Below are 14,308 nucleotides of genomic sequence, written 5' to 3'. Positions count from 1 at the left end.
CTCTGTTCACGCTCTGTGGTGTTTCCTTCACTTCTGTTAAACCCTGAAGAAATAATCTCTTGCTGTTTCTTATTCCAAGTTCTTCATAATGGAACTAAACACACACATATTTTCCAGCAGTTTCGTAGAAACATGAATGATCAAGGAAAGACCTCAGGGACAATTGAAATCTCTAACTAATAGTCAGGCTGGCAGCTTCCTGACAGGAGCTGACCGTGGCCTCACAGTGCCTGAGGAAAGCAGGTAGGGCAGACATGGGGTTTGGGGACCAGATTCAGCCCAGACCCCCCAGTGTGTCAGGCAAGTGTGTGGTGATGGGGCAGGTCTGAGATCAAGCCAGTCTGCCAGGGAGGATCAGGTCCAGGGATTGCCAAGTAGGTGCATCATGACAAAGCTGTGCTGAGGACAAGCTGAGAAGCAAATCTGTGGCCCAGCCCAGCACACCTCTGGCCGAGGTGGAGAGCAGTGCTCCTGCAGCATGGCACAGACCAGGACTGAGGGTCCAAGTCTGAACTTAGATAGAGATCTTTCTTTGGGAAGTGTGAGTGAGGCTGCTCAGTCATTAGGGCCTTTTAATCCACTTTGGGGCATGGCACTTTTTTGTTGTTAGTGTTGGTTGGGTTTTTATCCTTTTTTTAAATGGAAACAGGTCTTCTGATTCTTTGCATAGCTTGTTACATTTTTAATTTGTCTTAACTTCTACTGTTTTCCTCATTTAACTCCTGTGTTCTCACTGAAGGGAGAAAACCAATCCTATTTGCTGTGGTGGAAATAAGATAATTCAGAGAAATTTCTCTATCACTGTTATTGTTTTTTTCTTACACAGAACTACCAATGAAATAAAAAACTTGCAGTACCTACCTCGAACCAGTGAACCCCGTGAAATGCTCTTTGAAGACCGGACACGAGCCCATGCAGATCACATAGGACAAGGCTTTGAACGACAGACTACAGCTGCTGTGGGAGTGTTGAAGGCTGTGCACTGTGGGGAGTGGTAGGTGCTGATTGGCTTCCCATAGGTGTTTGAAAAATGTTTGCCTGAATTTCTGTTTCTGGTTGGTAGAAGGAGTGTGGAATGGGTTAATCTGAGATTAGAGGTTTGATAAAGACCTGGTAGATATTGGTTGGACACTAGATAGGTTTGTCCTCTGCTAGATTGCACATGGCTCTGGTGTGGGGCGGAAACGAAAAAGGTACCTTACGGTGACAGTTGTAATTGAGTTGCTCTGAGTTCATGTTAGATGTAAAAACACTTCACACTTGGTTTTGCTTCAAATGGTGCATGTGGACTGACCTGAGCTGCTGCTTCAGAGGTGCACATGGAGCACTTCTGGCAGTTCTTTGTGTTGTCTGGAGATGAGCAGAATTCTTATGCTTCTGCTTCCAAGTCATGGCTGTTTTTTTTTTTTAATGGTAGATCACCTACAAAGAATCCTATTGGAAGTAACGTGAAATTCTTTGGTGTCTGTCCTTGGAATTCCCTTATGAGATTCAGGAAATAAATCATTTGAAGCTGTTTACTTGTTGGCCAAATAAAAAGTCTATAATCATATGGGCTTCCTGGCCCAGATCTAAGAAGTATTTTTAAGGATCTTCTGATCTTGGTTTGAGAGAACTGCCTTAGTTTTGGGGGTTACCTTTGCCTATGTAAACACTATAAATACCTTTTGCTCCTTGTGTGTCTAGAAATTAGAAGGGTGAATTCCCTTTTGGGTAAATTTCTATTACAGTGCAGGAGTTCATTGACATAGAAAATAGAATAATTGCCATTGGGGAAGAACTGGATTGTTCAGGTAGTAGTGTGTTTGTCTTTTGGGCTCTGAGGTTTTGCAGTTTCCTTCCTCTTCAGGTCGGTGAATAGTGAGAGCCTCCAACTTCCTGCTCACTCTGGCTGAGACACTGGGGTGAACTATGCAGAACTGACATAACTGTGTAGATCTGAGTATTTTAAATTATATTTTGCACATGTGAGAGAGAGATTTCCAAAGGAAGTAAACAACCAAAGAAAGCCCCGCTCCCTGAACTTGGATGTCTGTGGAGATAAATAAGAATTTAAATTTGTAGTAATTCTTCCCATTCTCATCCTATAGCTTTGTAACATAGTTCAAAGTACTTCAGTTTGGGGAATATAAAAGAAATATCAGCATTTGACTTCAGTATTAGGTCTGAAAAGCTATCTTTTAATGCAGAACAAAAAATTTGGGACTGATGTTTGGAGAGGAGGAAAATATACAGCACAAGCAACACAATAAAAATTATGTATTTCAAGCTTGATTTGGCCTAAATGATAATTTCTCCTTTCCCTTTCCACTTTTCTATAATTTTGAAAAGCCACTTCAGTGTACTTACATGATGAGACCTAATCAGGGCTTATGATAATGAAGCACCATTGATTAATGTAACACATTAAAATAATTTCAGATATTAGTTTTACCATAATTTGCAATCCGTGAGTAGATTTATTTTAAAAGAAACAACAAGCATGGAAGTCTTAAGAAATCTGGTTTGTTTGGTTTTTTTGGTTTGTTTTTTTTAAATCTGTTTGAGTAGCTGAACGAACCTGAAAAGCTGGAGATATTCTGGGGTGATTAAGGCACTATAGCAGTAAAAATGCACATGTTCTAATGATGAGATAACATATACAAAATTCGTGTTTTCTGTGAAGAGAAAATACAAGAATTCCTGGACTGGCTGAACAGAGTTGATTGTATTTAGTTAGTATGAAAATGGATTAAATGTGCAAAAAAAGCTTTATAATATAGAAGTTGCTGTAGATTTTAAGAAGGGGGAATTTATTTAGTAGTTGATAGGCATGACTGTTACTCTTCAGTGGGATGATTGTTGTCTTTCAGAACAGGCAGAAACAGAACTGTTGAAAGACAAAAAGCAGGTTTTGGGGCTGGAGGACATGACTGGAAACTAAACATAGTATTTTTAATAAGGAAAAAAAAATTTCCCAAATATGGCAGGTTCTTGATTTGAGATATTTTGTAAAATTACTGGATTATGATTTTTTTTCCTAGTACTCTAGTAGGGGCTTAAGTGGGTTTTTCTGAAGCCATCTTACAGTTCTGTTTGGATTTAATGCCTTTTTGGATGTTAACTGAACTACTGCAGTACTGTTTTGCTTGGGGGTACATGACACCCTCTAAGTTTAAGGTTTTACAAAATATCTCAAAGTTGTACTAATGATAAAATCTAGAAATGCAGAATTTAAAATGATCTGGTTTTTTTCTCAGTTGATTGCAAAAAGGAATGTTGTGCTTTTTGATATAGAATTGCAGCAGTTTGATGAATCCTGCTGGACACATACATAGGGACTGAGAATAGGAATGATAATACATAAACCAGAATGTGCTGGGAAAACACATTGGTTTGGATTTAAGTTCTCTTAGTATGTGAAATATTATTTCAATCTATTTTAATTCTTAACTTCATTTACAAATGGTGGTAATTTCATTTGCAAATTAGTATTTTTTAAAAACAAACATTATAAAAGGTAGATTAATGTAGCTACTATTTTTAATGACACTGATCAGAAATGTTTCTGAAGCTTTTTGCTTTCAGTGCTTTAATCCTCTTCAGGAGTATATAGACCAAAATATAGAGAACTGTTTTAATCTTTGTAAAATTGAAAGTAAAATAATGTGGTCTGAAAAGTCTGCCTAGCATACTCGGGGACTTTTTTTTGTCCTGAAAACAGCCTCAGACTGGTTATTTTTTGCTTTATTGAGGTCACGACCTAAATAAAATAAACACGTCTCCGAAGTCTAAAGGACCCAAATGAACTGTACATCATTGCCTGCTTCCTAGAACAGTAATAATATGACACATATATTTATATAAAAATAAATTATCATCTTGGTTTTAAAATAAGTGCATTTGAACATGCAATAAATAGACCCTTAAATGTATCAAGTGGTTTTGCTGCATCAGCTCCTCCCCTGGGCCTCTGTAAGTCTGACTTGTGTCCGTCCTGTTTGTGGAGGGGCAGGAGTGGGGCAAGGGCTGTACCAGGGGGGTGTCAGGAGCTGTCCTGGCCCTGCAGGTGGGGGAGGCAGGAGGAACAGCAGTGGATCGTGGTTGTGATCCCTGGTTCCAGCCATGGTTGCAATCCCTGGTTCCAGCCCGTGGTTCCGATGGGCAGCACCCATAGGTGCAGCCTGTGCCAGCTGTGGGTTGAGACACTGCACTCCCATCAGCCCCAGGAGGACTCTGCGGAGGAGGAAGGAAGGAAGTCATCAACCAGGTTCTTTCTGGCTGAGAAATTGCACTTGCAAAACCACTCCAGTGTGAGCTTTATCCTATATAAATGAAATGTTTCTATCGCCACATTTAAAAAAAAAAAAAATCCTTTTATAAACCAAACACCCCTCAAAAGCAAACACGCACAGATTAGTTTTATGTGTTTCTGGTGAGGGACAGAGTTTAGCCTTTAGATCAGAAAGTGATAAGAATTGTAACTGCTTTTGCCTTTTGTTGGCTAATTCAAGAAAGTGTCTCCAGAGGAATTGTATAAACAGTGTGTATTGCTTTGGGAACAATGATCTGGGACAAGAGGTGACTTCTCTTAACAATTTGAATACGAAGACAAAGCCTAATTCCTGTAGTTCTCTAGTGAGCACAAATAAGGCTGTATTTTTAAAGGTTGCTTTGTGAAGGATGTCAATGTTGGCTGATTACTGGCATTGTGGCAGCTTAATGTAGATTCAGCTCCTGCTTCTAACTCTGAGCAAGGTGTTTGGGGCTGAGATACTGAGCAGTGGTTGCCATAGTGCCCACAGTCAGACTGCTGCGTGCTCTGAGGTACCTGATGGGAGTATCATGTTGGAGTGTTGACAGAGTAAGCCCAGCATATCTGGGGCATCTGTCTTCCGGCATCAGAGCAGACAAGAGGTCAGTTAAAAATAGAAATGAAAAATCGTGTGTTTTTTTGACCTTTTATGGCTGCTTTTACTGCCACTTAAAAAGAAATTGTGGTTAATTTGTTTAACCAGTTCAATGGTAATGTGTTTTAGAATTAGCCTTTTTGGTCAACCTTTTTCTCTTAAAAATCTACCTTTTTTTTTTTTTAAATTTTAAATAATTTGCTTTATCCTTGCTTGCAGATTTTTTGTTCTCCTGTGTGGCATGTTTGTTTCAGCCCCTGACTGTGCACTTCTTACTCTTCTGTAGGTCTGAGCAGCCTCGTATAACCAAAGATGTAATTTGTTTTCATGCTGAGGATTTCTTGGAGGTGGTTCAGCGAATGCAGTTAGATTTGCATGAGCCTCCACTCTCACAGGTAAGCGTGCTAAGAACTGATGATCAGCGTCCTCTGAGTACTAAGTCAGCGTTTTCACCTTTCTCTCCCCCTTCCTTTTTCCCTGCAGTGTGTCCAGTGGGTTGATGATGCAAAACTTAATCAGCTGCGAAGGGAAGGCATCCGATATGCCAGAATCCAGTTATTCGATAATGACATTTATTTTATCCCAAGGAATGTTGTGCACCAGTTCAAAACAGTCTCAGCTGTGTGCAGTTTGGCTTGGCACATCCGGCTCAAGCTCTACCATTCAGAGGAAGAACTCTCTCAAAACACGAGTACTGTTGAAGCAGGGACCTCTGCAGACCCCAAGTCTTCGGTTGTGGGACTTCAGACTGACAGCAGAGTTTGTACGGTGGGCAAAGATACCTCTGAAGACACCAAACTCTCAGATGCTCTGCAGACCAAGTACCTGCAGCAGGAATTTATGCCGATAAAACACGAACCTCTTGCATCTCACCGGATAAAAGAAGAGCCCATGAATGTCGATCTTGCTGAAAAGACAGTGGCCCCTAATGACGTCGGGGGACAGAATGTTCAGACTAGGCTGGATCACGCTGAGTTGACATCATTAAAGTTGGAAATGGATTCTAAATTTGAACCTGGCAACAAGGACTTGCAAGGCAAGTTGTGCTCTGGAGGTCACGTACATCCAGATGATACAAGACAACATAGTTCATCATATCCAAAACTGCATGGACAAAGAGAGGATGATTTTTTGTGCTAAATTTGTATATATGGTTTTGAATTCCTTTTTAAACTTAACGATGTAATAATGTAAAGATCATAAATTGTGAGGCAAGTTTGTGACTTGCCTTCGCATCTGTTACAGAAAATAGTTATGTAGCTTTGTAACATTCCTCAGTGCCTGTCCATAACTGTGAAGTATCAAAGCACTTAGGGCCAGATGCACTGTAAACACTGCAGGTTTAACATAAAGAAGTCTTTAAATAATTTTGAGTTGTAGGTTTTAGAGTAGAGCTGACATTTAACATATATATTTTTTGTAAGATGAGCCAGAATTCTTTTTGACAATTCCAGGCTTTTCCATAGAGCTTATTTATACCAATTTTTTCATTTTAAATGTGTCAGCACTGTAGTGTAAATATCTTTTTTAAAAATCTTTTTAGTGTGATTTATACTGAAATGTGAGCCGCTTAATAAAGGTTCATAATAACAGATTGGTTTTATTTTTGGGTCTGCAAAAAATAATTCAGTTAAACTGCCTCTCTTAAGTGGTCGTGTTTCTACCTGCACTAATGCATAGGATGCCCTTACACCTTGTGGGTGAGGAGCTGTAGCAAACTGGAGGTAGAGCTGAGGCGTCTTTGTAAATGCAGATTACTCAGAATGCAGAATCAGTCATCCCTTCACAGGACTCCTTCAAGTGCTCATTCAGGGCACTCCCCAAACTCCTGCTGTCAGATATGAATGTGGAACAGAGAGACAAACTGCCCTCCCTGTTGTGGGGGGTACCTGGTGGCCTCCAGGAGTGCTGCCAGTACCCACCTGCATCTCTCCAGAGGAGCTGGTGCAAGGGAGCCAAACTCCCTCCTGTGCCTGCCTCTTCACCCTGCTCAAGGCACAGTTAAGACAGTTCCATTTCACATGGGGAAAAAAAAGCCCTGGCAAAATAAACCAAAAAAGCAACCATCCCCTCAAATCAGTTATCTGACTAAAGTTAAAACAAATAATATTTAAATGGTTACTTATCAAGCTACAAAGGCCTCAACTTTAGCAATGACCTGTGATTCACAGAGACATATCTGGATTTGAATTGCTCCCTGTGCTGATAGTGCCAGGCAATAAAGATACTTGCCAATGTGTTATAGTAGGAAGGTTCCTTATGAGTCACAGTTTGGAAGCAGGAGGTGTTCCATTAAGAAAAGAACAGCAGTGTCCAAGTTAACTCTTCTCTTGCCCCACCTATGGAACACTTGGATTCTCCTGAGCTGTGTTCTGAGGGAAGAGGGTTTCAAGGATAATTAGCATCTGATGTGGTAATGGCAAAGCTCTGTCACTTAACTTATTTATTCTCTGTGTAATGTATTCCTGTGTAGTTCAAACACAGCTGAATAATGTGTCTTTTTCAGGTAGCTACACTTAGCAGTAAACTGCCCTGAGCATGTCCTTCAGCTGAGTATGTAAAACTTAAGATCCAAGGCCTGTTGTTATTTTCAAAGCCCTCTGTATCTGATTTTTGTTTGGATTTTTCTGTAGAACTTTCTGGAAGTTGTGCATCCTTATGTACCCGGTCTATAACTTTCAATGCACTTGGTGATCCCTTGGCTTCATTTGTAGCAATAGAACAACATGATTTTCAGGTGACATCTAATTCAACTACCTGAAGTCCTCCTGTTGCAAATGTTTTTTGCTTATGGGTTAAAATTTAAAATGTACTCACACCTGGCACTAAAATCAGCTATTTAATGGATGAGTGCCCTGATTTGTTTAATCTAAAATAGGTCTAAGGAATTACTAATTAAATCAGTATTTGAATTGCTAAACATTACTCCTACATAGCCATAATTACATATTAGAGAAGCAATAGAAACGTGAGTCTCTTGGATGTGGCTAAAACGTCCTCAAGTCTTACTGCTGTTTTCTTGGATGCTGGCTAAGAGATTACTACCAGTTTTGCAGCCTCAGGGATCTTGCTTTCCCCTCTAGCCATGAGCAAATTCATGTGTGACGTGGTAAGTCATTACTCTGGCAGACTCTGATTTCAAAAAATTAATTAGTTCACGTAAGAATTTGAGCCTTCCTGATAGTAGGAATGTGGTCTCAGCTCCCTTTGTGTTTTCTGGATTATCTGGAACCTTCCACCCATAATCTCTTTGGCTGTATGAACATCCGTACACAATTGCGTAGCCTTCCATTCCTGTTCTCTGTGCTGGCCATGGGAGAACAGAGACAGAGCAGAGCTGCAGGTTGTGCACCAAGTGTGCAGCTCTCCAGGAGGGTTAGCCAAGGCTAACAGCAAAACCAGCCTTACCAGATAGTGCTTTTTAAAATAAAAAACACACAAAACACCCCCCCAAACTAGTGAGTTGACTTTAAGTAGAAATGTTACCAATGTGCTGGTGATGCATATGCTGACCATTCCTGCTGGTTCAAGTAATGTTTTGTAGCCTGTCAGATTTTAGTGAAGTGTGTACATCCCCTGGGACAGCTGATAACTTTCTGCAGCATTAGGCCGTGTCTAGACTGAAATAATAAATCTTTGAAAATGGTTTAGCAAATATAACTTTACACTTAAGAGTAGAACTTTGTTTCCTTTTGAAGACCTGCTCACTGTTTTTGGCTGACGTGGCCTCAAACTTATGTTCAGGTACCTCTTGGTTCTGGGATCTTACTTTTGAACTGTCACATCTTCAATACATTTTTTTATTGCTTTCAGAATTTTAAGAGATTCAGAAAAGTGCAATTTTTATGCTTTCTTTTGGTTTTTTTGTGAGGCAGACTAGATTCTCACTTTAGGCAGAATTCCTTGCAGACAGCATATAAACCATACTGGGATTACCAACACCTACCAGACTTCCCTTTGCATTCACAGGTGTCAGCTTTTAAAAGAAATAACAGAAAGAAGTGTTGTCCTCTCCCTGTGGTGTGTCCATTTTGATGGGTTTGTTCTTTGAGGGGGGAGTTCTCCTGAGAATTTCACTTCCCAAATTGTTCATTTGTTTGACAAAGGTCTTGCCTTGGTTTCAAGTGGTCCTGTGCTCTAATCTTTATTCCTGTTGCATATAACTTCATCTTCAGACTTTTGCCACAGCAATAAATCTTTCATGCCTTCCAGTGTACTGAAATTAGTCCCTGCTTGTTGCTTTTGCCCCTTGTCTGGATTTTGGTGATACGTAAATCTTTGTTATTTTGGCTGAAATCTCCAGTGTTTTAGTTGTCTCTCTTGGCCCTTGTTCTTGTGCAGATTGGAGAGATCTGTCCAAGGCCTGTGGCCTGACTGTGGCAGTGTCGACATCTCTGTGCACTTGCAGTGGCATCCCAGTTAATGACATGACGTGCAAAAATTCACGTTTTACTAGATCCTGGTACATATTTTTGGGTAGCAAAGAAAGGCGTTGTTATGGTTGCTACTGAGAGCTTTCAAGGGGGCAGCTGCTACTTCTCTTTTTTTCTTTATATTACTGGATCTTTTGCATTTCACTGGCAACTGACTTCGTGTGTTACATTCAAGTGTTACTCAGTGTTGTGTCACCCCAGCCCTCCAAATGCCCGCAAATTGAGTCTGAAAGAACATTTTTTCATTACAGGTACTGCTGGCATGCAGATTTTCCCTTCCTTGTTACTATAGTGAATATTTCAATACTATTTTAACTGAAATATTAATTCTATCTAGTATTAGAAATAAAGTATTATTTCAGAGGGTGATGATGATTTAATTATTCATCTGTGAAATAATTTCTTGGTGATAAATAAAGTTGATTTTTAAGCAGATATTCATGTGCACAGTAAATAAGTTGGAATTGCAAATGATGTAGGAAATGGAAATTTGAAATAGTAGAATGCTGTGAAACAGATTTGAAACATTACAGATTTGGAAAAATGAATAAGTCTTCCAAGAAACACAGGACTGGTATTCATTGATCAAAACTACTGTTTTCTGATATCTGCATATGAATAAGGATGCTGAATTGACTGAAATAAGTCCATGCTTTTTTTCCTTGTTCATTGGGAAAATAAACTGTTTTGAGAGTAGACTGCCATGTGACTCTGCTAGGCTGAAAACTGTACTCATTCTGATCAAGAGATAAAGAACTCTGAACTCTCTTGTTCTCAAGTTCAAGCTTCTCACGTGTCATTTGTACTTGTTTCCTTCTAGTGGTCAGGTACGTAGAGAGCCTTGTCTTTAGTCAGCCCAGCGCCTCTACCTTGCCCTGGATGTATCCAAGCTGGAAATGGAAAGGACAGATTTTCACTGCTCTGTGCTTTGCTGTGAATGACTGTCGAGAATGTTTTCTTTGGTTATGAGTCAGTGTGTTCAGCTGATACTTTATTACTTTCTTAAACAGACGAAATGCACTTTAAAACTGTATAATAGAAGATACTGATATTTTGTGCAGATCCCACTGAATTTGCAGCATATGTGGGAAAATTTGGGGAAACTATTCCCATCAGTCACTCATTTTTCTTAGAAATGCAAATTATTTTGTGTTCTGTTTGGAAGCAGTGATTAACTTCACAATATCTGGGCTGCTGTTTCTGTTAGAATCATCAGGGATACTGACTTTGCAAATTTAGTGTATTATATTCTAACCACTGTTTTTCTCTGTGCTTTGATGCTGATATTATCTCTGCTTTGGAGCCGTGCTGTACTTGAGTGCCAGCTAAACACTGATCTTCTCTTGTTCTGGTCATGCCGATAGATGAGCCTGCTGATGGGGGCATTAGTCCTACATAGTCCTTTAATATTTTGTGTACAGTTATCTGGTACAAACATTGATTAAAGCAGCAGTTTAAACTTCTGTTTTTATCCAGTTTGGTTTTTCAGTAGTTATTTTGATACTGTGTTTTTCTTACCATTTGATTTGCTGCCCACCGGAGTGATGGTGCTGTTTTGGGTGGAGCTCAGGCCTGTGATTTTTATGGAAGCCTTTTTATCTGGTTGTGCTGAGACAAAATGAAGCTGAGAAGGTTATTCCCTGTGTGTCTCAAGATGAAAATATTGAGAACTAGATCTGTGTGTGGGAGACTAATGTCAAGACTGCTAAAGCTTTATCCTAAGCACGCAGTGACAACATTCAGGTACTCGCCCATCCGACTGATGCAGTCTGAGAGTTTTAGTTCATTGCAGAAAATAAATGTTTAGACTAAGAAACATCTTTTAGCAGTGGTTTCTTTATGAAATTCAGAAAGAACACTAAGAAAAAGCTAACCCAGATGAGTTAAGCTCACATTTTTCTTTCTTCTCTGTTTCTTGCCCTTAAGCTGTTGTTCTGCACTGTATGGAGACCTTGCTTACATTTGCCTGCTTGGGATGTTGGTTTTGTTAGGAAAGGAAGATTGACGGGAGTGGTGTTACTGAATTGCAGATTTTCTTAGTCTTTATCCAACTTCAATACAAATACAAGGAGAAAATGTAGAATTTATATTGAACAGTTGTAGTGATCCAGCTGCAGAGATTCCTTAAATTGCCTTAGTTCTCAAAGCCTGATGCTTTTCAGTTATTTCTGAGGATGCAGTTATTCAGGAGCTTTATTGCTGAAAAGCCATGTTATTTGTTCCCAAAATGATACTAAAACAGGGAACACCTGATGTTAAAATTCTGAGTTTCTGGGAGTCTCATAATTTTCACTTTCAGTTTGTGTCACCCAGCTTTTAAACTGGGCAAACGTGAAAATTTCCATGAGGTACACAAAGGTTTTGCTTCTGTACTAGATGCAGATATGTCAGAAGATAACACTGATAATACATGTTTTAAGTTGGTTGTGTCCCTCAGTCCTGTGCCCACCTACTCTGATATTGCCCTCCATGCCTAGCAGAGCATTTTGTGTGTGTGTACACACGTTCTTAGAGCATTCAGGTTAAACTGTGTTATATGAGGGGATGTTTATGTCACATAACTGCATTTTCCCAGTATCAAATGAACAGAAAACTGGATACTGTTCTAAATGGTGACAAATCAAGAAAAGCTGTATGAATTGGTAATTGAAAATTACAGTTTCATGACCTTTCACACACGTGCATTGAATATTTAATCAGATAAGAATAGATCCTTGCCTGCAATGGCTGCTGAAGTGTTCAAACTTCTATAAGTGATTGGAAGAGAAATAAATTACGTGGAATGTATCTCTTCATGTTCAAGAGATATTATCAGTACAGATAAATACTTCTGTTTCATTTCAGCAAGCTTTTGAATTGCAGTTTAAAACAAAGCTGCTGAAGGCCAAGTTCTCTGCCCCCCATCAGCTGCCACAGGGAGCTGAGGCAGTGTCCTTGTGCCCCTTCCTCAAGAGGAGTGTGAGCCATCTCGGCATCAGCCTCTCCTGTTCTCCAGCAAATCTGCTTTTCACTTGTTTTGTCCTGTTAATTGAAGATCAGTTTGGTAAATTTAAGAAAATGTGTGAGGAGCGCTGGTTCCCCTCCCAAGCTGTGCCCAGTGCCTTTGTGAACAGTGCAATAATAAGCAGGTGTACTTAATTCCCACAGCAGCTCCTGGAAAGGTCACTGTGGGCTGCAGTGTACTTTGTATCATAAACCCTTTCGAATGAAGTTCTGATGTCACAGAGAAGCAACACTGTGCACAAAAACCAGCACAGTTCAGGTCAGTTACATGTGCTAAAAAACTCAAAAGGGATATTCCTCTTGTCCAAGTACACCTGTAAGGACAAGGAAGGTGGAAAGTTGAGCACTTCCAGCTGGCTGGGTGTGACTTCTCTATGACACCAGCAAGAAACATCTGCTTCAGCTTTCAAAACTCACTTATTTCAAGGTTTGTAAACCTTAAAAAAATCACAAACCCACAACCAAAACTGAACTTCTTGATCTTTTCCTATTGAATTAGAGGCAGGAATTAAAAGGAGATTTGTAATAACTGTGTGTGATTCTAGTTAATTAGAGATGGCAAACTTTCAGATAATTGTTACATCTGTAGAAGAGAAGGGGCTTATTAAGGGGGCAGTGTCATCATTCATTGCCCATCTTGCTAATAATACACCAAGTTCTAATGAGGGCAGTTCTTATTCTTCCATCATTTCAGTTACAACAATCAGTTCCAATCCCCAGCTCGGCTGAGGAAAGCTGCTCTGCTCTTCTGAGCAGTGTGGGGGTGTTTGACATCCTGTGAACAGGGCTTTTTGGATTTTTATTCTGTGAGAATCATCGGATGGGGAAGGACTGTCAGTACTCAGTTTTATGCTTGGTCCCATACCATACCCAAGGTAAGTGTGTGTTGCCTGATGCTCATAACCCAGGGCTGGGTCCATGGGTTTGTGTTATTTTTTAATTTTATTATAATAAAGGGGTTATAAATATTTTACACTTTTTTTGACAATGGCTACAGTTTAGATTTTTTTTTTTGTCTTTGTCTTTTCTTTTGTTTCCCCTTCGGCAAGGCCAACCGCTCTGAAGCAAAGATGACTTAAATTCTTTCTAAAGACCATTTGTTACCTGATGTTCTGAACTGAGATCCATTGCCTTAGAATGGAACATGTTGTTTTCTTAGATAAAGCTCTTTCAGCAGTGTCCACCAGTATGGATCCCCTGTATTTTTACCCATGTCTTGTGTCATTGAACAGCAAGAGTCAATCCAAACCCTTCAGGAAGGATTTTTTTCCTACACTGAATGTCCATAATTAAAATTTTATCAGTGAGACACTTTGAGCTTATCATGTCCTGTTACCCTAGACTGTTCTTCCTGGGCTCTTTTTGTTCACTGGACATTCTTTTGTCTCTAGGAACTGTAAATGGATCAGCACTTTCAGTATGCATGTTAAAAATGTCCTAGACAACTGCTACATTTGAATTTGGTGTTACTGTAGCTGCTGGAAGAGCACTTTAGTACACAAAATATGCTCACAGTTCCAGTTCTTCCCACTTGTTGTTCGCTTGTTACCCAGAACAGTTCATTTACTCACATCTGAGTTTGCCATTGCTCCATAAAGCCAAGGCTTCACCCCCAAAGATTTCCTATCCTTGGGCATTAAAAACTGTCTTGTTCAAGTACCACTTTGGGCAGGTGCAAATGCAGCACTGAACTCACCCTGTGGCTCCAGTCTCTTGCAGCACTGGGGATTTCTCACTTGGAAAGGAATCACCACTGCCTCACTCTGTTCTGGATCTTGGGACTGCTTGCACAGTTCAGCTACTAACCTTTTTCCCCAGGGTTAACACACTGGTTATTGGCTGTTTCAGCAGCTTAGGAAATAGTGCTTATTTTTAGACTGGCAGTGGAGTCTCACTGTCAAAAGAAAAACCAAACTGAATCACTTCATTCCTTTCTTTGCTCTTATGTGGCAGCTGTCAGCTGTTACTGATTGTTAAAGCAAA

At 39.9% G+C, this 14,308-nt stretch overlaps 1 protein-coding gene across 2 annotated transcripts in view; it reads left to right on the top strand.

Moving 5' to 3' along the window:
* LOC126644255 (protein PHTF2) overlaps window positions 1-14,308 on the top strand; it is a 126,519-nt gene that overhangs the window by 40,457 nt on the left and 71,754 nt on the right. Inside the window, exons 6-8 of one of the 2 annotated variants that reach the window (XM_050323346.1) lie at window positions 827-994; window positions 5,176-5,284; window positions 5,373-10,785. In XM_050323346.1, coding sequence (XP_050179303.1) covers window positions 827-994; window positions 5,176-5,284; window positions 5,373-6,029 — 934 coding nt within the window. In that variant the 3' untranslated portion in view covers window positions 6,030-10,785. Of the gene's footprint in view, window positions 1-826; window positions 995-5,175; window positions 5,285-5,372; window positions 10,786-14,308 lie in introns of those variants that run through there. The other variant, XM_050323348.1, reaches the window with a different exon arrangement.

Source organism: Myiozetetes cayanensis, unplaced genomic scaffold (genome assembly GCF_022539395.1).
Source record: "Myiozetetes cayanensis isolate MyiCay16 unplaced genomic scaffold, myiCay2020 scf3, whole genome shotgun sequence".
NCBI classification, from domain to species: Eukaryota; Metazoa; Chordata; class Aves; order Passeriformes; family Tyrannidae; genus Myiozetetes; species Myiozetetes cayanensis.
This window is presented reverse-complemented; position numbering and strand designations above follow the sequence as displayed.